Source organism: Indicator indicator, chromosome 12 (genome assembly GCF_027791375.1).
Source record: "Indicator indicator isolate 239-I01 chromosome 12, UM_Iind_1.1, whole genome shotgun sequence".
Classification (NCBI taxonomy): domain Eukaryota; kingdom Metazoa; phylum Chordata; class Aves; order Piciformes; family Indicatoridae; genus Indicator; species Indicator indicator.
This window is the reverse complement of record NC_072021.1, coordinates 16,500,348-16,522,568: the sequence shown is the minus strand read 5'-3', so window position 1 is coordinate 16,522,568 and position 22,221 is coordinate 16,500,348. Positions and strand designations below refer to the sequence as shown.

The 22,221-nt window shown below is 41.6% G+C and overlaps 1 protein-coding gene across 1 annotated transcript in view; it reads left to right on the top strand.

Annotated features, from left to right (window-relative positions):
* The first annotated feature begins 553 nt into the window (after positions 1-553).
* ADCY8 (adenylate cyclase 8) overlaps positions 554-22,221 on the top strand; it is a 104,037-nt gene continuing 82,369 nt past the window's right edge. The window contains 1 exon segment of the mRNA XM_054385243.1: positions 554-1,477. Within this exon segment, the coding sequence (XP_054241218.1) occupies positions 554-1,477 (924 nt within the window).

Sequence of the window (22,221 nt, the reverse complement as noted above, 5' to 3'; positions counted from 1 at the left end):
ACCCTGGGATCCGTGGAGAGAGGAGCTGCTCGTTGTGAACGGCTTTTCGCAAGGTGCCTGCCCGACCCTCCCGCGCCACTAGCCTCCGAATGGGGCCACGGATCGCCTGCCGGGCAGTGGGGCTACTCCCGTAGATGTTCCTCTCCTCCTCTCCGGACCGGCGGCTCGGCTCCCTCCCTGCTCAGCGCCCCGAGAAGGGCGCGCACCAAGCCGGCCGGGGATCAGGGGCTGCCACCGCAGCCGGGCTCCGCGGGATGTGGCTCCGCGGGGCGCCGCGGGCGCGGAAACGGGGCTCGGGCCGCTTGCGCTGAGACAGTGCAGCCACTCCGCGCACCCCAGCGGCAAACCCGACCGCCGCAAGCCAAACTGCCGTTCGTAGCGACCTGCCTATAAATGTGATCCCCCAGACCGCCACCCCGCCGCCGCCACCCGCCCTTCTCCATCCCCTCCCTCCTCTCCCCCGACTCCATCCCTCCCCCCTCTCCCTTCCCCAAAGACAGTGTCCCCCCCGTCCCCCCTCCCGCCGGTGTTCTGCCCCCCGCGAGTCACCACCATGGAGCTCTCAGAGGTGCGGTGCCTGAGCGACAGCGATGAACTTTACACCATCAACAGGACCCCTCCAGGCAGTGGCAGACCCCAGCGCCTGCTGTGGCAGACGGCCGTGCGCCACATCACCGAGCAGCGCTTCATTCAGGAGCACAGCAGCAGCAGCGGCGGCAGCAGCAGCGGTGGGGGCAAGGGCTTCAGCTCCGAGGAGACCTTCTACCCCAACCACCTCCCCCACCCGCCGCACCACCACCTCCGCCGGCAGTCGGCCGGCCGCAGTTTAGGCGGCGAACGCCACAACAACGGAGGCACAAAAGTCTTCCCGGAGGGCACGAGCAGCAGCGGGGACCTGGGGTTTCTGCCCCTGGACTGTGCCCCCAGCAACTCCGACTTCTTCCTCAACTGGGGCTATACTTACCGCGGGGTGATCTTCCCCACTCTCCGCAACTCCTTCAAGTCTCGGGACTTGGAGCGCCTTTACCAGCGCTACTTCTTGGGCCAGCGGCGCAAATCTGAGGTGGTCGTGAACATCTTGGATGTGCTGACCAAGCTGACCCTGCTGTTCCTCCACCTGACCCTGGCTTCTGCTCCCATGGACCCCATTAAGGGCATCCTCTTGGGCTTCTTCACAGGCATTGAGGTGGTGATCTGTGCCTTAGTGGTGGTCAGGAAGGACACAACCTCGTACACCTACCTTCAGTACAGCGGTGTGGTCACTTGGGTGGCCATGGCCACACAGATCCTGGCAGCTGGCCTGGGCTTTGGCCTCCTTGGGGACAGCATTGGCTATGTGCTCTTCACGCTTTTTGCAACTTACAGCATGCTCCCACTGCCACTCACCTGGGCCATCCTGGCTGGGCTGGTCACCTCTGTCTTGCAGCTCGTCATGCAGTTGGTTATCCCCAGGCTGGCTGTGACTTCCCTCAACCAGGTACCGTGGTGAGAAAGGGGTGGGAACCCTCCTCTTTCTCCATTACTCTGAGTGAGAGGTGGTGCAGGGTGTTCCAAGAGGTCCTCAGAGGTTCATTACCTGGAGCAGAGACCATAGGCGAAATGCAAACTTCTCCTCTCCCTGTCTTCGGTCTCCCAGTACCTATCCAAATGTTTCACCTCAGGATGGGGATGAGGGCACTTCCTGACCACTCTATCCCCTCTCCTTGTACATTCACTTCACTGTTACCCCTTGAAATAACCTTAGGGAAGAGAGCTCATGGGGCAAGTGGGAAGGATTGCTCATTTATCATTCCCCTTCCTTAATTCCAGCAGAGGTTCATGGTATGACTGTCTTGGCCAAACTGCCCCACTGATCATCTCTCATTTTACTCAGTTGTATTTTACGGTTGAACTCAATGATCTTAAAGGTCTTTTCCAACATAAATGATTCAATGATTCTGTGATTCTCTGCCTTTTAACTCTGGATCTGCTGATAGGACAGGTACTTTTGTGTATGCAGCACAGCTTGATTTGGCGTGTGGGAAAACAGGAGCAAAGCACGCCACTCTTTTGCAAGTAGAGCAAAGAAATTCCCCAGTGAAATCAGATAAAAGTTCCCCTTGGAGGTGTGGTGTGAGATCCTAAGCTGTCTTTGGAGGGCACCAAGAAGCTCTTTCTGCTGGTGGTCATGGCGCAAACATTGTGTTGCATCCTTACATGCAATGTCTAGGACAGGGTACTCATTAACTCTGGTGCGATGCAAACTAGTGAGGGCACCAGGCAAATAAAAGTCTGAGGTGTTAAAACCAGGACTAACCTTACTTCACACTCACCTGGCTTCTTCCAGCAAAAACCAAACCAAACCAAAAAAAAAACAACTCCCAACATCACTGCAAGGCAAGAAAACACAACCTTTCTAGGGCAACTTAATCTTGGAGATTCTTGCTGCTTCCTTTCCTCCCCCTTCCATTCCCAGACTGCCACAGCACTGTGATACCAATATTTCACAGAAGATTACTATCTCCATTTGGCTAGCTCTGGGGAGTTGGGGAGAATGAGATGGAGGTACCAGCAAATTATCCCTAAAGAAGGGAGGGTACAGAGGAATGTATTACTGGTGGCATGCCAGGATGCGCAGCTGGGATGTGGCTGATCTTGCACCTGTAAGTTTTTATGGTGATGATGATCCTTAAGACACATCTACCTCCCTCAGACCCTGGCCCTCCTGATACCCTTGCCTACCTCTGTCCATTTCCTTTCTCCACACACTTGCTAGCTGTGGGCTGCTTGGCCTAACTTCCCAGTGGCCAGGTTTACTCTGTTTTGTAAAAAGGTGCCCGAGTGTGTTGTGCCTGGCTAAGAGCTACAGATTTGAGACAGTCAGACTGTGCAGACTTGTTTCCCAGCTCTAGTAATGTGCTAATGAATGAACTGCAGCTGCATGTCATGTCCTGCTCCCATGTGCTGCTGGTGCTGTTAGTGATGGGTCAAAAGTTATGAGAGTTATGCTGATTTCTTAATTTACTTGCATGTCCTATCTGGGAACGATGAGTAAAGGCATTGCTCTGTCATTATACAGAGGTGTCAGGGCTGTTAGCCAGTCTGCACACACATGCATTTCCCACCAACGACATTTCTCAGAAGAGATGCTAATATCTTCATTTGCAGCATGCTACTTTGCCAGTTGTGTGAATGACCTGCCTCTGAGCGGTGCACAATGCGAGATTACCAGCCAGACGATTGCCTTCATGAACTGCATCTATAAATCTCCTTAACGGGTTCCGCAGAGCTTGCCGCACGTCGTTCTTGAGTTACACCGGCTCCCGCCTTCTCAGAGCCCGCGTAACGTCTCCTAATTACATGCGTCGCTTCGGCCCTTTCCCTCCAACCTGCCCTGGGAGAGGTCGGGCCCTTCCCTGCCGCAGGGCCTGCTGTTCACCCCGATGACAGGGGCTGCCCACTCCGAAGCTCGGCGGGGGCCAGGGCCACTCCTTCCCGCACGTCCACCCTGGCCTCTCCGCGGCAAGGGCGCGGATAGCGGCCGCCCGGGCGCTGTCCGCCTCCGCGGTGCTGAAGCTGCAGAGGCGCGCGCGTCTCAGCTCGGCTCGGAGCGGCTCGGCTCGGCGCGGCTCGGCGCTGAGCTGCGCGGCCCGGGGGCTCCCTCCAGCGGCCCCGGCGGGAGCTGCCACCGCCTTAGCGCCTGCCTGCGCAGGGCTGCGCAGTTGCTGCGCATCTCGCTATTTCCTCAGCCCCCAGCACGGGGGCTTTGGAGCAGCCAGGCCTGTGCCCAGGGAGAGGGCGCAGCCTGGTGTTGCGCCAGGCTTTATTTTTTCCAGAGAACTGCAGAGCAGTTCCAAGTGTCAGGCGTTGAGGGCTCTCCTGGCAGCTGAAAGCCATATAACTTGCTTTAGATGCAAATATAGAGTGTTTAAATGACTGTGTCATCAAGGTTATATAGGGAGTCTTTTAGACAAAACAGATTTCTTGATCCAGCAGGCAAAGCACTCTTTTTATCACAGGGTTTATTTTCCTAGGTAAAACACTGCATCTTCCCTTCAGAGAAGCATTGCAAGACTAAATGAACTATTTGATTATGTAGCAATACCTGTGACCATATTGCTTTGCCTCAGGATGCAGACAGCTGCTTACAATGGGTGAAAACTGGGAATTAAAGTCTGATCCTGGTACAGATAATGGGTTTTTCACCAATTTTGATGAGACCAGGATTTCATGTAAGGAAAATACTGCATTTGATTCTGAACAGAAAGAATTTTCTACCCTGGAGTCAGTTTATTACTGTATCTACTAGTATCCATGGGGACAATGGTTCTGATCCTCTTCTCAGTCACACTACTGTAAATCAGTTAAAAGCCTATCTAAACAGATAAAGTTGCAACAGTTTACACAAGAGGAAAATCCAGTGCCATGATCTGTTCTCCCTTAATTGTGTAATTGATTTTAGTTTTCATTGGTAAATATGTTCACAAGCAGTTTAAGTCACTAGTAGTGCAGTACACAAGTGTGAAGCACTACAGACTGATTCAGCTTTCTGTTGAAGTTAATGAAGTATGCATTATCAGGAATACAAACAAGGCCCTACTCATTTTTTCTTGCAGTAACATTTCTGAGGTCATCAGATTTCTCTTTCCTTGCATATCAAAATGAATTTGAAGCAGTATGCTAGGCAAAGGTGAAGGAGAAAGACTGCCTTAAAATTAGGGCTTTAAAAAACAAACACAAACAAAAACCCCCAACAACAATTAAAAAAGAACACACACACACAAAAATCAAACTAAAACAAACAAAAAAACCCAACAACCCTCCTCCCCAAAACAACCCCACAAAACAAACCAAACAAATGAAACACAGACTCACTAGGTTTTAAGCCTCAATGGTTCTGGGGAGATATGACCACCCTTAAACTAAACTGACCTCTACCTGAAATGCTGGGAAATGCTGAAATGCTGCTGCTCAGCCAGAGGGAAGCCATGAAAGGAGGAGTCTGATACCATAATTAAGGTACAGACAACACTGGTAATGACTTGACTAAACATTCTGTCAGGAAACAAATGGGAAATACACTGTAGTGGTAAACAAATAAAGTGCACTGATTTTTCTGCGTAGTCAGATACCATGCTGAATTTACCCCTGACGTTCCCCAACAAGAAAGTTTAATTTGTATTGCATTCATTCTTACTTTTCCCTTGGTGATAATGTAGTGTACAGTCCAAAATCTCTAAGATCATATATGTGTTTCAGGCATGTGGGGATGAACAAACAATTCAGAGCTCCTTACTGTTATGTAACATAGACCAATGATAATATAGATATGAATTTTGACAGGCTTGGAATTATGTAAGATGCAAACAAACCCTGGATTTTAGTCCTCTGCCTGTGCACTCTTAACTCATGTGAGTAAATTTCACCAGAGTCAGCAAGCCCATTCTTTTAAGTCCCTTGCATAAAGGATGCCTTGAAGGCTCAAGTCCTAAATTACGCATATTAAATAAAACTTTAAAAATAAATTTAGAAATAACCTTGAAGTGGGTAATACTAATACTGTGTAGTGGGTAATACCAAGAATAGACATTCTTTTTGTCTATTAGCATCTGTCTTTCCAAGTCTAAGCAGTTCTGTGAAATAATATAGCAGCTTTTGTATGCTTGATTTTTTTTTCCCCTAATCTCTCTCTTAGGGTTATTAGTAGAGGAAAAGGCAGAATTCATGAAGTCAGAAGGAGTCCTGTAGAGATAAATCTGTACAATTATACAACAGCAACTGACAGCTTTTACGTGCATATTTCAGCTTTACATTTCCCAAAACTGGATCATAGATATAGTATATGTACAGAACATACTCATCTCTTCAAAACTTCTGCCAAATGCTTGTGGAGCATCTGTTAAATCCATAAGGCATAAGGATATTTCAAAGTTGGCTACCATTTGAGAATCAGAATCAAAACACTCCACCTTTATCCCTGTGGTTGCTTTGATTGCATTAGTTACTACTCTTTTATCTGCAGTAGTCCATTGTGGGTGACTTACAACCTGATTGTGTGATTTTAGACTGGATTATGATCTGGTGTTCTTTTATATCCTGTAATATCACCTGACCAGTATCTGTGGGTCACAGCATGATTAGATTAGAATTTGATACACTTTTCTCTGAAGCAGCTGCATCATTGCTGTGCTAAGTAGGGCAAATGCATTGGTTATATTTACAATTTGATGATTAATTGCCCTCAGAGAGTTCCCCCAAAATGGAGGAGTTCAGGAAGAAGCACGAATGAAATCTGCTTTTTATCAGTGAGTTTCATACTACAACAGTTAGTGCATTTGTTTTCAGTGAAAATTTCTTTGCTAGAGATGTTTTTCCTGCTGTCAGGATACTTCTGCATTGCTATTAACATTTTGTTCATTGCTTGCTCACTGTTTCTCATGGCCTAGAAAGAGGTATATGCTCTAAAATAGCAGCATTTAATGTGAACTAATCACACACCAGAGTAGCACCCTTAGAAATGACAGTTAACAGCAGATCATGCTGGAATGATCCTTATTAGCCTGTACATAAGACTGAAGGGGATAAACAACCCCATTCCATCCTCTTACTGCACTTCTCAACCCTGTCAATGACATGATCTGAACAGGAGAGAGAAGAGGGCAATACGAGGACTGTTTAATGGATTATTCTCTTTACAGAAGGCAGAGAAGATGGGGGGGTGGAAGGATTTCTTCTTATTTCCAGAATGTCTGGCTAAGCACAAGAAAATGTTTCATGTAAATGGTGCAATTCAGTAAACAGAAAGGAATTAAGCTTTTAAAATGATGCTTGGGTGAATGGACATCTCAAACCTGAAAACCCTTACTCAGCTCCTGCCTAGCCAGCATCCCATCCTTGAAGGCACCTTGTTAACATCATAGTTCTTTGAGTGCAGTCTTCTTGTACCTAACTGCATTTCTGTTTCTAAGCATCCTGTGAAGTGCCTCAATGACTCAAAGTTACCATTCAGCCTAGCCAGGATCAAAACACAGTTCTAGTGGAAACACATTTTGCAGTTGTACTGCATACACAGTGCTTGCCTGATGTCAAAGCCAGCTGAGAAGGGGATCATGCTCTTTCACTGTGTAACAAATACGGTGATGAAGATGTTGCTGGGATGTTACAAACCAAGGTCTAAATCCCCTTTTCTCTACATGGGATTGAAATCTACCTCTCTTACTTCACCAGAGTGTTTCCAAAGCAAACGTTCCCCCATTCCTAGTACAGCTGTTCTTCAGGAAATACAAAAGGTTAAGATGTAGCAGGCCAAAACAAGAAAGAAATAATTATTCTGACTGTAAAAGTTGGTTAAGGAATTCATGTCCAGTGGTGTCCTTGCTGAACATTTTAGTGTTTTATACAATGCTATTAAATCATTCCCTTAGGCATGTGTCACTAACAGCAGAATATATGATCTGTTCCCTTCCCTCTGACCTGGTGAATCTTGAATCTCTTTTTCAGAGTGGTGCAGCTTCCTCAGAGAATTTCTCTCCCTCTCTGCCCCTTCAGCTCCTTAAAAGCAAATGCAGTCTACAAGGAGGGCATTTCCTAGAGAGGCATCGAATAAGGGTGAGCCTTCAGTCATTGAGCTGCTGTACAGAACCTATATAGCTCTTTTAAAAGATGATGGTGGTCCCTGTTCAGTGTTTGAACAAAAGGTTACAGCCTGTGCCCTCGGGGTGAAGGAGGAGACTCGCGGCCGAGAAGCCCAAATACAGGGGAAAAACTTCAAGTCTCTCAAAGTTTAAGACATATTCCAAAGCTTTAATAGCTCCCTCCTATGTAGCTCTCCTCTTCATCACATTGCTATTTTGTATTCAGACAGACATCAGATTATTTTTGCATGTTGTGTAAGGCATTGTAAGAGCATGGTGTCATTCAGCACGGATTTCTGGCTTAAAATCTTGTAGTCAAGTGTCTGCAGATGAGCTGCTCAAGGACCTTGCTTTGTGGCTTCTGAAACTTTATTTTATTGAGCTCTTCCTTCAGACACAAACTCTGTTCCACTTGTTCAGTTCTTGTACCCAGCCCCGGTGCAGAAGGGGCTGTAGAGTTGCATTCTGGCCCAAGGAAGGAGATGAATGTAAATCATCTGAGGCAGTGGTGCAGTGAATCTTGAGCATTCTGGTACCAGTCTCACTCATTCAAATCAAGCATAAATGAGACCTGGCTGGTCACAAAGGAAGGAGCACAAAGAGTGCTCTGTACTTAGCATTTCTTGTAACTCAGGATCTTACTAAGGATCTTAACATCTCACTGACTTAGAGACTCCCAACAGTTTGATTTAGGGACCTGTTTTAAAACCTGCAGAGTGCAATAAAAAGAATCACTTGAGCATGAGGATTTTTAGGTGAACCAAGAAAATCACTTCTCAGGACCATCTATAGGGAAAGTATTGTTCTGAATCCACATTTTTCTTCTGAAAGAGAACACAAACATGGACAACCAGCTCCTCCAGGAAGCGCTTGGAGTGGGCTCTGTCATTGTTATCTCTCCAAACACCCAGGTCTGCAGGCAGTAATACCACTATGGTGCTGCCTAATCTAGAACAAAAAATATCAGGAAATGTACACAGGGTGGACTGCAAAGCCAGGTAGCCATTGGCTGACAGAGTAATATTTCATCATGCGAGTTTTGTTTATTAGCAACTATTTTAAGAAGTGCTGCTATTCTCTTTGCCAGCTTCTTCTGCTGCAAGGTTTCAAGCAGTTAGCCCTGGAGGAGCAAGGAAGGCTGCTGAGTTCATTAATTAACTGTTGCTGCAGTCTGAAAAACAGCTGAAGCATTATAAGTCTTTAAAAAATGAAGCAAAACTAACCTAAGCTGATCTTTTTCCACACCCCCAACCCATAACTGTACTTCTCCTAAACAGTGTTATAATTTTACATGATGTTCTTAGCTTTAATCTAGAGAACAGTAGTCCTTCAGTATAAATGAAATGTTATTTTTATGAGTTTAATGATTTAATTATTTTACCTCAATCTTCTTTTTCAATTTTGATTTAATCATTACTTTACAGCTTTGTATCTTTATTTTTTAACAGCACAATCCCTTAAAAATGCAGAAATCTTTCTTTTCTGAAATCAATGGAAGCATTCAACAGTGGCAGAATTCTAATTAGGAAAATCAGTTTGTTTCTTTGCAGGGATCTGATCTACAGGCCTTTTTTTATTTCTCCTTTGTTCAAACTCTGCTGCATTGTTTACCTGGGAGCTACTCAGGGCTGGAGTTATCTAGTCTGTGCTGCTTGCTTTAGTTCTACCACAGTAGGGGCCTCATCCATCAATCCAGAAGTATCATCACAATGCAAATAAGAAATAATAACAACCAAGAAAATCAATCATCACAAGAAAAATACATGATATTACACTGTGTACCAGGTGTTTTATAACTGAAGTAGCAGTCTTAGAAATTACTTGGATCTTTTGGAAGTTACTTAACTGTGCAAGATCTAGATATACACATTCTTTCATCCTATGATCCCCTGTCACATATGAAAGTATCTCTAATGCTTATTAGTATTAATTATCTTCATATGCATAATAGTGTTATAACTGGCATAGAAATAATCCTATATGTGCTCGATATGGATCTAATTTAATGTGCCAGGCATGCTTATTCTTTTAGAGGAAAGAATGTTATTCAGCACAATTTTCTTCTAGGAACAGGGAATGAAGACCATTCCCATTTCATCATTAAATTTATCATTGACCTGTGCTAACCCACACACATCACTTAATATTTCTCTGCTTCATTTGATTTGAAAATTTGCTTTTCTCAGTTGCTGTAATTTATGATTTTTACATTCAGTTGTCTTGAGAATTTGTGCAAACATGCCCATGCAGCAAAAGAGGAATCCTGTATGGACTGCTGTCAGCAACATAAATTTTTGTTGAACAGTGAATGCATTGTGTGTAATAGGAATGATTGCAGATAACTTTTTTAAAAGAGTTGGTTACACACAATTCTCTTAAGGGCTGGAAGGCATGTCCTGTGAGAAGTGACTAAGGATTCTGAGTTTGTCTAGTTTGATGATAAGGAGGCTGCTCTGTACAGCTTCCTGAGGAGGAAAATTAGAGGGGACGGTGCTGATCTCTTCTGCCTCCTATCTGGTAATTGGATGTGTAGGAATGGTTTAAAATGGTGCCAGGGTGGTTTAGACTGGATGTTAAGCAGCATTTCTTTACCAAGAGGGTGGCCAATCACTGGAATAGGCTTCCTAGAGAGGCAGTTGTTGCCCCAAACTTGTCAGTGTTTAAGAGGCCTTTGGATAATGTCCTTAGTAACATGCTTTAGCATTTCGTTGGTCCTGAAGTGGTCAGGCAGTTGGAGTAGATGATTGTTGTAGGTCCCTTCCATTATGTAGTCTATTCTAGTCTAGTCTAGTCTAGTCTAGTCTAGTCTAGTCTAGTCTATTCCATTCCATTCCACTCCACTCCATTCCATTCCATTCCATTCCATTCCATTCCATCCCATTCTAATTTCAGACCAGTCATCAGTGACTCCAAACCAAATTGCTTTTCATAGCACCAAAACATATGAACTAAATTTACAAATGGTCCATCCAATTGTCATTTATTAAAGAAATCTTTGGATGATGTGCAAGAAAGAAGAATATTTGAGAAAAGTTCTGTTTTCCCTCTGCAACACAGGACTTCTGTCACTAAACTAGACTAGTTGATTTTTTAAAATCCCAAAGCCAGCAATGTATCTAATAAAACTGAATAATAACCCATATTTAAATTTCTAAAGGTTTCAACCACTTCATTGATTTACATATATTTGTATTAAATAGGCATGGATACTCAGAAAAAGCAATACTGTGGAATTTCATGTTTTAATCTTTTTTTGTAACTTGCCTTCAGGTTCAGTAATTACATTTGCAAGTCAAAATAATATTTACTATGTTCCTAAAGTTTGTATATATCTAAAGACAGTTTATAGGTGCAATTTAAAAATGGAAAATATGCACACCTTTAATTAAGAGATTTTTTTTTTCTGATTACTGTCATTAGACTGAAACTATAATCTGGAAATCAAACTGTCATCTTCTGGCTAATGGCAATGTGGATTTAGCAGCTGCAGATTTGCAGAGAACTTGCAAGGTGCTTAGTTAGAGCTTAATGCCCTTAGTATAATGACAATTTAAGGAATCTCAGATGAAATAAATAAAATCTGCAGCATTCTACAAATAAGGAAAGCATTAATAATCCAAATCATAAATAAACACACAGACAAAATACTTTAAAGACTTTGTGTGAACCTTGTGGTTTACAAAACATTGAAAGATAAGTGGTCATAGCGATTATTCCCAGGATAGTCATCTGGCCTAGAGCTCATTTTTCAATATGATCTAGGGAATTGAAAGTACAGGGAGGTAGCAAGTGAAATTTTCAACACTCCACAAGTTAAGAGACTCCTGAAATCACTTAAGTGGTTATAAAAGTAGTTCATAGGACTTCTTAAGTCCCACTAACTCCCACTAAACTCACTAGATTTAAGCAGTCTTAAATTATGCAGACAATGCAGAACTGTGAGGAGTGGCTGATACACTGAATAATTTCACTGCCATTCAGAGAGAGCTCAGTCAGCTGGCGAAATGGGCTGACAGGAATATCATGAAGTTCAGCAGAAAGGAAGTGCAAAATTCTACACCCCATGCACAAGTACAGACTGCCAGCAGATGTCTTGGAAATCAGCTCTGCAGAGAAGGCCCTGGGGGTCCTAGTGGACACTAAATTGACCATGAGCCAGCAACCTGAAGGTCAATCAGGTTGGTGAAGGTGATCCTACCCCTATGCATGACCCTAGCAAAACCCATCTGTGTCCAGTGTTGGGCCACCCAGTACAAGAGAGACACAAACATACTGAAATGAGTCCCGAGAATGGCTATGAAAGGTCATCTAACAAATGAGCAAAGGCTGAGAGAGCTGGGACTGTTCAGCTTGGAAGTGAGAAGGTTTGTGGAGGTAACCTGTTTAGTATGTATAAATATGTTACTGAGGGTAGTAAAGAAGTCAAAGCCACACTCTTCTCAGTGGTGCCCAGTGACTGGATGAGCATCAATGGGTACAAAATGAAACACAGGAAGTTCCATTTAAATATAAAAATACTTTTACTGTAAGAGTGACTGAACATTGTAACAGGCTTTCCAGAGATGCTGTGGAGTCTTCATTCCTGGGAACATTCCAAATCTAATTGGACAAGACCTCAAACACCTTGCTCTAGATATTCTTGCTTAGAGGAAGGAAGTTTGACTACATGACCTCCAGAAGTCCCTTCCAAAGTAATTTGTTCTGTCATTCTGTGATAGCAGTACAGGTATTGCTGCAGGTAGATAGGTCTGAAGATCTGATGAGGATCTGAAGAACAGAACTAGCATCTCCAAATCCAGCCTGAAGCAAACACATGGCCAGTGATCAAATCTTCAGTGATCACAGCATAAGGCCTGTATTAATATATGTGCCATGCCTTCTGGACTCACTTAAGTCCATTCCAGCCACTAGTTCTCTTGTGGGACTTACCTGCAGGTGTGTGTCATAGAATCATAGAATCATTTATGTAGGAAACAGCCTTTAATTTCATTGAGTCCAACTGTAAACCTAATGCTGCCAAGGTCACCATGTTATCACCTGACCTAGCACATCACTTCTTTTTGAGAGTTTTTCCTCTGAGCTTATCACCATTATGCATTCCAAAACTCAAAAGCGGCATCCTTGCTTTCCACATCACCACCTAGAGACAGCAGGCCTTACTGGAGCACAGGCTCCTAGCAAACATCAGGGACACACCTATTCTGTGCTTTTTCGGCACAATTCTCTCTCCTCGTGCTAGATCTCATGATAGGTGCAATATTAGAGGTGGGAGAGTTTGAAGGACATCAGAAATACATGCCCTTTCTTTCCACTATCAAAAAGAGCTGCTTCATCAGTACCAACCACTCAGTCTCAGAGAGCCAGATTGCTATATAAGTGTTAGGAGATATTTGATACACCTGGGTGTTAGCGTTGGTCTTACTATGTCTTAGGTTCCAAAGAAAGTTAAAGGAAGATTTACCCTTAGGCAGTCTACCAGTGCTAGGACAGTATTTTGAGCAACTGACACCATCCTTCTTTTAAAAAGCTAGAAACTAACCTTCTCCCAACAAAGCACTGATGTACTGCTCATTGTCACTACTGTAAGACAGAATTGCTTCAGACAAAAGGAAGCTGAAGGGAAACTGGCAGTCTTCAAGTATGGAAAGGGTTGATTGAAAGAGGAAGAAGTCAGTTGTTCTTTGTTTCAACTATACCTATCAAGAGATGATGGGCTTAAGTGATTATAAGGAATATTTATGTTAGAAGAAACCTTTCAACAATAACCCAATTAATATAATTTAAATTATTTTTTCTTAGGAGGCTTTCACCTGAGGTATGATTAAGCAGTTCAGGGAGTTGGGTTTTTTTCAGGAGTGATTTAGATAATATCCAGGACCTGGAGCATGTTTTAGATGACTTGTGAAGGTCTTCTTATGCCCTATTTTCTATAATTAAATGATACTGACTCCTAATTCTGGCTATGATACAAAGCATTTTCACCCCCTGTTTTCAAAGAAGCAAACCATTTTGTGTTTCTCACTATCACTGAGGCTGATGCATTAGTCTGATCTAACCCTGTTTATGTAGCCTAAAAATCACAGCTTCAGGGATTCATATCTATGGTTTGTTAAGGACATGTTTGATCAACCATTAGCCAATAACATTGATGATGATGCAAGAAAACAACAGATTCTCAGACAAAAGGCTAACAACTGGGGAAATTATTGTTTTGTCAATAAAGTCCTGTTTAAGGCAAAGAAACAGGAAAAAATGAATCTGCTGAATAAGGAGGGACCATTTTTAGCCAGTGAAAAATATTTTTCAGATCATCATCAGCTCATTTTACTTGACCTTCAACCTTCCTCCTCTTAGGTTGTAAACCTAGTCTGATTTCTTCTGTTTATAAATATATACAAATATCTCTTAAATATTCATATACATATATATAAATATATTCAGATTTTCACACTTACTGTAGATTCTCTTCATTATATACCTCTGTGGTGCAAATGCCACTCAGTTACAAGGAATAAGAATTTTTCTGTTTGCTCTTTCACTAAGCAGAGTATGTAAGTACCTGTGTACACTAAAAGATACAGATATTATCTCTGAAGTCTCTGGGACTACATCTGACTTTAGATATATGGTACACATGAAAATAATTAAAACAATATTATTGGCACTAGTACCATGAGTACACACAGAGATTAGTTCATGCTTGTTGATTAGCTGGAGCATTGTTAGGAAGTGCAAGAGTCCTGCCCCTTCATTTGCATCTACTTCCACCCTACACACTGGGAGCCTCAAGGAATAGTTTCTCTTCTGCAAAGTTTCTCCTTGTGTAGCACCCTTTAGATCTGAGGATGTTTTCTGTTACCCCCTTTTCTTAGGGCCCAGCATCCCACCCTGCTAGAAAGGAGGGAATTGGACTTTTACTTTTGAACAGAAACAAAATGTTTTCTTCCTTCTTCAATAAAGAAAAAGACCTTAGCAGCACACAATTGTAATTCAGGGAACATGGTAGCTCATGTTCTCTTCAAGGGCAATAAACTCTGACCTTGCCAGCATATTTTAATCACATTTTTCTTGCTGTGAAGGGAAATTCAGTCTTTTAGTAAAATGTCTTTATTTCCAGACTACAAAATCAGTAGCAGTGGTTCAGAGTAACTATATGGAAAACTTTAATGAAAGATTTTTAGATAACCATTTCTACTCATGTCAGATAGAGGAATCTCTTTGAAAGATAAATACTTTGCAAATTCATGCTGGGTTTTCTGTTCGGAGTAAAGGATGGTATGAAAAACACATGTGAAATACAGGTGCTCTTGTTCTCAGTGAAAGTAAGGTGGTAAGTAGAGATAGGTCACCCTGGAGTTTTTTACCATTATAATCTTTCTGAAGATATGCACATTGACAGTTTATGGATTAAGGTGCATTTACCCATGAATGACTGGATGATCCCATCCCCATCCAGTGGTACTGTTGTGTTCCAGAAAGCACTGGTCTCACTCCTGAGCTACCACATCATGCAAGTGCAAGTCTTGCAGATCAATAGTCTGCCCTTGTGATCCAGCAGGATCCCACATCTCCCAGAGGAGGGATTTCACAGCTTTGAGTGGTAATGACTCTTCCATCTTCCATTTCCAGTTGAACTCAATGCAGTCTGGAAGCTGTCCATGTGCTATAGGTGTCTTCTGAATCTTAAATATCTCTTGGTAGCCACATTTTTCCTTCTGAGTACCATCAGAGTTTTATCAGTCTAAGCAAGGCATTTGCACACCTACCAGTCTGAGTAGCCCAGAAATGCACCTCTGTGTTACTAACTAGAGAAAGAGGAAGATATATGATATATATATAGCATATATAGAATGATATATATATAATCTGCCAAGAGCTGAAAATATTAAAGCACACATACAAACTTACTTTTTGGGTTTCATTAAAGAAATTTTCTAAAATAGCACTTCATTAAACTTTTCTGGTTCTCTAGATTTGTTATGCCTGTCTCCAGACATTGTTCCAAAAATTTTTAATTTAGTTTTAAATATCATCATGTGGGGTATTTAGTCTGACTGGTTCTCCTTTTTTTAATTAATATTTTTCTCCTTGAAAATTAAAAAAAAAAAGTTATTGTGATTGCTTAGATTTTTTTCTTTTTTCAAGAAACTCTTTGTGGTAATAATGTATATGAACGTGTCAGAAGGCAAGAAAAAAGACCAGAATGCATGACAAAAGTTATTTATGACACAACTAAGTTTTGTGTTTATTGCAAGAATATGTTCGTTTCATGGTTATAGAATGATTAATTGAGTTGACTTTAACAAATGGATGTGGGTGTTCATGAGGCAAGTAACATTAAGAATTCATTTCAGCTTGCTGTTTTTACCCAGAATTTAATATAGGTTTCAAACAGGGTTGCTGAAACATGTTTCAGTTTGAAACATTTGTGCATACCTTAGAAATCTGGCCAGTGGTGACTAACTGAGAGACAGAACTTATGCATTGAGAACTCATTTAGTCCTTCTAGAGTAAAAAAAAAAAAAAAAATGTTATCAAGAAGGAGACATAAGTGATTTCTTAGGACATTTGAAATATTTTATTTCCCTTGTGTTCTGATAGCTAACAAACCAAGATTATTGGAGGAAACTGCTTAAAAAGCTATCAGAGCCAGCAGGCATAGCTCCATCAAACAGAGCAGGCTTTGGATCAAGCGTTAAACCGTGAAAAATGTTTCACCTTGTAATTAACTGTGTGGCATCCTTTCTCCTTGAGCCCTTTCATAGATTTAACTATTAGCACTGTCTGGCTTCCAAAAAAGATCAACAGTTTATGAAGATCTGTTTGTAAAACTGATTGCTTTTGCTTTTCTTTTTTAAGGCTCAGAAATGTTCTCTCCACTGCCAGAAATTCCAGTAAGAAATAACTTCGCCAGCTAATTCTTGACTTAAAATCTGAGATTTGCCACAAAAGGCAGCATTGTCAGGGCCACACACAATCCATTTTCAAGCACTCATCTGTTGAGTGCTCCTAAAAGCAATGCTCATGTAATCATGCCTGCTGCTACATTGATCTGAATAGTAGAGGCATGAGCTAAACACTCATGAGCTCAAGACTAGGCAATTTTGCCCAAGCAAATTTGAAGCCAATGAGCAGGTTAAGAGTGGCCTTGCTACTCAGTGGCTGCCTTTAAACAACCCAAACTGTAAAAATGTGGGCAGTGTTCATGTCTGTGCATTGGATGAAGCCTTGTATGAATTTATACGCAGCTCATCCTGATATAAACCATCTGGGGGCTTCTTTTGTTAGTTTATGTCCTTCAAGATTTATTAGTCTTCAGCAACTCTCACTGGTAACAGCAGGATTCATTATTCAACATCTGAGACAGCAGTTGTTTTGTCTTGTATCATTTATTTAATATTCCATGAACAGTCCAGTTTCTATTTCTCATGCTTACACAAGGAGCGAAAACAAAGGCATGGCTTGTATTGTCAAGGAAGAAGAATTTGGCCCACAGTAAATATCAGGGGTTTATGTTAATCCCATCCCTGTTTTATAGAAGAATAATCCACTGCCTTCAAAGGAATTAATCCTAGGTCATACCAGCGTCAGTGCAGAATGAATCTTGTGCTATATGTCTCCTCTGCTAGCAAAGTGGCAGAAGAAGCCTAATCCTTTATTATTTGTCTGTTGCATATTCTGCCAGCCAAAGGACTGAATCAACTTTTTCCCACAGTACTCTCTGTACTTTTGATGTGAGTCTGACTTCTTCTAGCTCACCACACTGAAGCATTCACCGTGACTAACAGCAAAACAACACCCACAGGTTTCACAAAGGAAAATGTTTGTCCTCGCCTAACTCTCTGAGATAAAGTTTTAATCCAGCTTGTCTGGAATGCTGTAACCTCTTGTGGCTTTCATCTGGTAGATTTCCATTTGCTCCCACATCTCTTCCCTACTTTGTCTCCAGAATAGTTCCTAATAAAGAGTTAAAAAAATTGAGATAAAGCAGTCTTAAAGACGATATCGAGTAATGCTAGATAGTTATCAGCAAAATTCCCACTTAACCTTGAGTGATTCATGTCTTCTGCTGTGCTTGAGCTGTGCTCAGCTCAGGAGGACAAAGGCTCCTGGGCTCTGTTACTCATTTTTACCCAACCTCAAGTTTTCCTTGCAGGTTCATCCGTATCTACACAGGCTCCCCATTTCCCACTATGGTCTGCCAGGTTTACAGGCCAAGATTATCATCAGGGATAGCTGAGAAAGTAGCTGGGGGGTTTGTTGATTTTTCTTTTTTTTGCTATGAAAGGACTTTATAAGTGACATTGCTGTTTTCAGTGGATCATCACAGTCAACAAAAGGGTCTACTGGGGTTTTCAGATCACTTTTCCAAGAATAATTTAAAATGGAAGAAGAGCAGCTATAATAGGAAATTCAGAAAGGAAAAATTTTCCTTATTTCTGGTCTAGTAAACCTTCAGCCTGATCTGGGAACTTTAAGTCTCTTCCTGTCTTCTCATGCATCATCCATGGATAGGTTCAGTGGGCAAAGTCCATCTCTAATGACACGTGCAAAACAACAGCCACTTACAGCTGCATCTGTGGGAAAAATTTACCCTTGCCATTGGCCTTTTGTTATAAAAATGATAATAAAACATAAAGATTTTTTTTCCCCAGGACTTTTTTTTTTTTTTTAGGATGAATAGGTTTTTTTTTAAATAACAGGTATGGGGGTGTATACCTTTTGTCAGCAAGTATGACTGATTAACACAACCAGCTGATCAGCAGTTTCCTATCAGAATAGAAGCAGGCTTTCAAGGACAAAGGTAGTTTGGAAAAGGACACTTAACTCTCATCTATTTTTCATTACCAGAATTTTCAGTACTATTGAGATAAAACAATTTATTTTTTTATTAGGTATTAGTCTCACTCTCACCAGGACTGGAGTGGCTTTCATAAGGCTCTCTTTATTTCTTGATAAAGAGTCCAATAGTAATTTAAGATTGTTACATTTAGTTACTGCTTTTGTTTTCCATTGCAATATCAAAGGGGGAAATTATTTGCAATATCTTGCTTCTTTCTTCCACCTATGGCAGCAGTTTGATAATTCAGAGGGAAATGAACATGACCTGGCCTAACATAGCTCAGAAGTAACAAGAAAAGTGCCTCTTGTGCAGTGTGTTGTTATAGTTCTGCAGAATGTACTGAAGCAGGGTCACCTGTACACAAAGGTGATGATTGCCAGTTCTGTTGGGAAGAGATATGGACTATGTACTGCAGGTAATTGGTGGGGCATGCATATATTTGATCAGATGAAAATAGCCATGAAGTGTGTGTCAGAAAAGATGAACTGCTGTCAACCCTAGAAATATAATTATTGATGCTCAGTTTTGACATCCTGCTCCAGATAAGAGCAATTATCTAGAGCAACAAAAGCAGCTGTGCAGACCACCATCCCAAACTCACTTAGCAGAAATATAGAGTATTTAATTTGGTTTTCCTTAAAATGTAGCTAATCTCTTTCCAATGCTGTAAAGCAGCTTCAGTGATTTTTTTTTTTTTCCCCTATCATTAGTTCTAATCAGTTTATGATCTGTTTGGGGAAGTACTAGGAGTTCTTCTGCCTTGGCTATCTTCCATTGACTTAGACAGATGTCTGGTCCCCAAGTGCTGTTATATCTAGGTTGATGTTTGGACTCAATGATCTTAGAGGTCCTTTCCAACTGAAACAATTCTATGATTCTGTGATTCTATGATCTGAACTGAGACAAAGTTATTTACAATTCACATATCCATGTATATAATGCAAGGGGGGGGGGGGGGAATAGCATTTGATAAGGGTTGCTTCAGAAAAAATCCTAGGAATTATTTTTAATACTTAATAGTCAGGATGTTTTGAGTGTGCTTCCCCAGTTGAGATTGGGTTTTTAGAAATTTTGTTTAGATACTGTAGCTTTTATTAGGAGTAATTTATTTCTCTAGTGGCTTTAAATGCAATGTGGCTTCTATTAAATGTAATTACTCTGCTATTTGTTTTGAATAGTAAATGTGCAAATTCTGCATAGAGAACGTTTAGGGGAAATTTTAGTGTCAGACTGAGCTTCTGGAGTCTGAAATATGGAAGTGAAGAAAGGGAAACCACAACTGCTTGCACTCCTTTTCTGAGCAGCGAGAAGGGAATGCAGCAGTTACCTAACCTATCCTGACTGCCATGGGCTGCTTCCAGTGTGTTCTCTGTTGTACTGACATTTGTGCCGTGCCTTGATTTTCGCTGGGGTTTGTGCTTCAACTGTCATGGTTTGAGGTGATTTAAAGTAATTCTGCAGTACATGTACTGTGGTTTCAAGGGTACGTATATTTGGAGAAGAAAACAGATTCCTGTCTGAGCCTTTTACATTTACTTTAACACACTAAATAAGGGGGCATTTTTGGACACTAAAATTGTGACATCTGGAAGGTTTGGATTTAGATTCCTCCTTGTAATTACTCTGCAATGCAGCTGTCTCAGAACCGAGGGAGAAGGTACCCAACCAGCACACAAAAAACATTTAATAGAGAGGGTGGTTTGCATCAGAGGATAAGATTGTCCTTTCTCAATAGGAGCATTTCAGGTATCTATAATAGCACACTGTGTGCAAAATGGTGACAGAGTGCTGTCCTGCTCCATGCACAGGAGAGTGATCACCAGATTTCATTGCATAGTTCAGGATGAGTTCCTAGATGAAGGTCAGAGAGTTCAGCAGTCTACCCTATAACCACAGGAAACACTTACTAAAAACTGATGATCCTTTACCCATCTCTGTCCCTTCATCTGTATGCACAGGCCACGACCGTGCTGCTGACATTTTCTCAGGCATGTCTAGTGATATTAACATCTATAAAAAGAAAAGTACTTAAAAAATATTATTCAAGGTCCCAGAATATTTTTTTAATATAAACTTTATGCCTGAAACCTAAATTTTAGACAAACTTAAGGGGATTTAGGGGAGATGTGCCAAAAATTATTTGCCATCTGGGGCTGCTCAGTGGCACTAGCAGGGTTATATATTTGCTTGACTGCCTCTGTGAAAGTTATATCAGCCCTTATGGATATGATATGATATGATATGATATGACATGATATGACATGACATATGATATGATATGATTTTCCTGAAAGATCTCTTGTACTACACCATGTTGTAAAAGTCATTCCGTAGCTGATAGCTGACTTACCAATTTTAATGGTTTAAGCTGCCTGTGAACAACTTAATCAGACTTTCAATTTTCTGCATTTCTAATGGATTCAGTGACAGGAAGATCAGGAATGAAATAGCTGATTTTTCTGACTGCAAATTAAACTCTCATTCTGAACCTTAAAAATACATATTCCTGAATTCAGTCTTGAAATAGAACAATTGATTTTATGCAAACATGTCATTATTCAGAGGGAAAATGGTCTTTGCAATAAGAGCACTAGACTTGTTAGTATATTCTGCAATAGGAAGGAGAAAAATGTGTCTGTGAGTTACTCTCATTGATGCTAATCTAGTAATTGCTTGGGATATACCCTGTGTTTTGATAGGCCCAACCGGCCATGCAAGCTGCAGATTGCCTGCACATTAAAGGCCATACTGTGTCCATAAATATATAGTAAAGTCCTCTAATGCCTACTCTGAAAGCATCAAGACCAGGCTTCTTAAAAGATCTCAGCTCTCATAGAGGCATAAATAAGATTTGGGTTTTTGAGGAATCAGGCAATGTTCCCCTGGGAGTTGCACACAGCTGAACCACAAAACTTGGTTTTAATCACAAAATCAGAAACTGACACTGGTATAAACGGCTCCTTTCACAGTTAGCAAATCAGAGTGGGTGGGGTAAAGATCTGCCTTTAACTGTCATGGTTTGTGCTTGACTAAATTTACCATAAACACTATACCTTTCTCCATCCCTGTCTTCTCAGGTGCATGGTATGTTCCTGTCTTTCAGAAAACCGTGGTTTTGTAGATCAAAGACTTGCCACTCATTCCAGCAGGGAGTCAGAGTTAAACAGCTGTTTTACTTCTGCATTGGACAACACAGAGAATCAGAGATAGATGAGCTTTCTGCAAAGTCATGTCAGAGTTTGGATATCTTTGTGGAACGATTTTGTTTCCAATAAATGTTGGTGAAGAAGCAACAGCAATCTAAAATAAGCAAAAAAACCTCTCTCATGGCTGTTGGCATTTAGCAGTTAGACCCAGGAAAAGTCAGGACTGAACCCGGGGGAATAAAAAATAACTCCTTAGAAGGTGATTTAACAATAAGGCAGCAATGATTTCAGTTTAATGAGTTGGCAGCAGTGCCAGCTATGGATGTTCATGTGCTTCCTCTCCCTGTGGAGGCTGTGCTGTGAACTCAATCAGACGACTGCTCTAGATAGGAAAATCACTGCCAACACCAAATGTTTGTTTTTTAAGTTGGCCAAGTTCCCTGATACAGTTCACAGTATGGTCCCACAAATAATTGATCTGGCACAACAAAGGGGAAACTGTGCTGAGGGATTAAGGTGGGCAAGAGGTAGTACAGAGATACAGGTACTGGCTAGTTTCGCTGCCAGGAGCTTCAATTCATAAAATCATGGTCTCAGCTGGAGATAGAATCTCACTGCA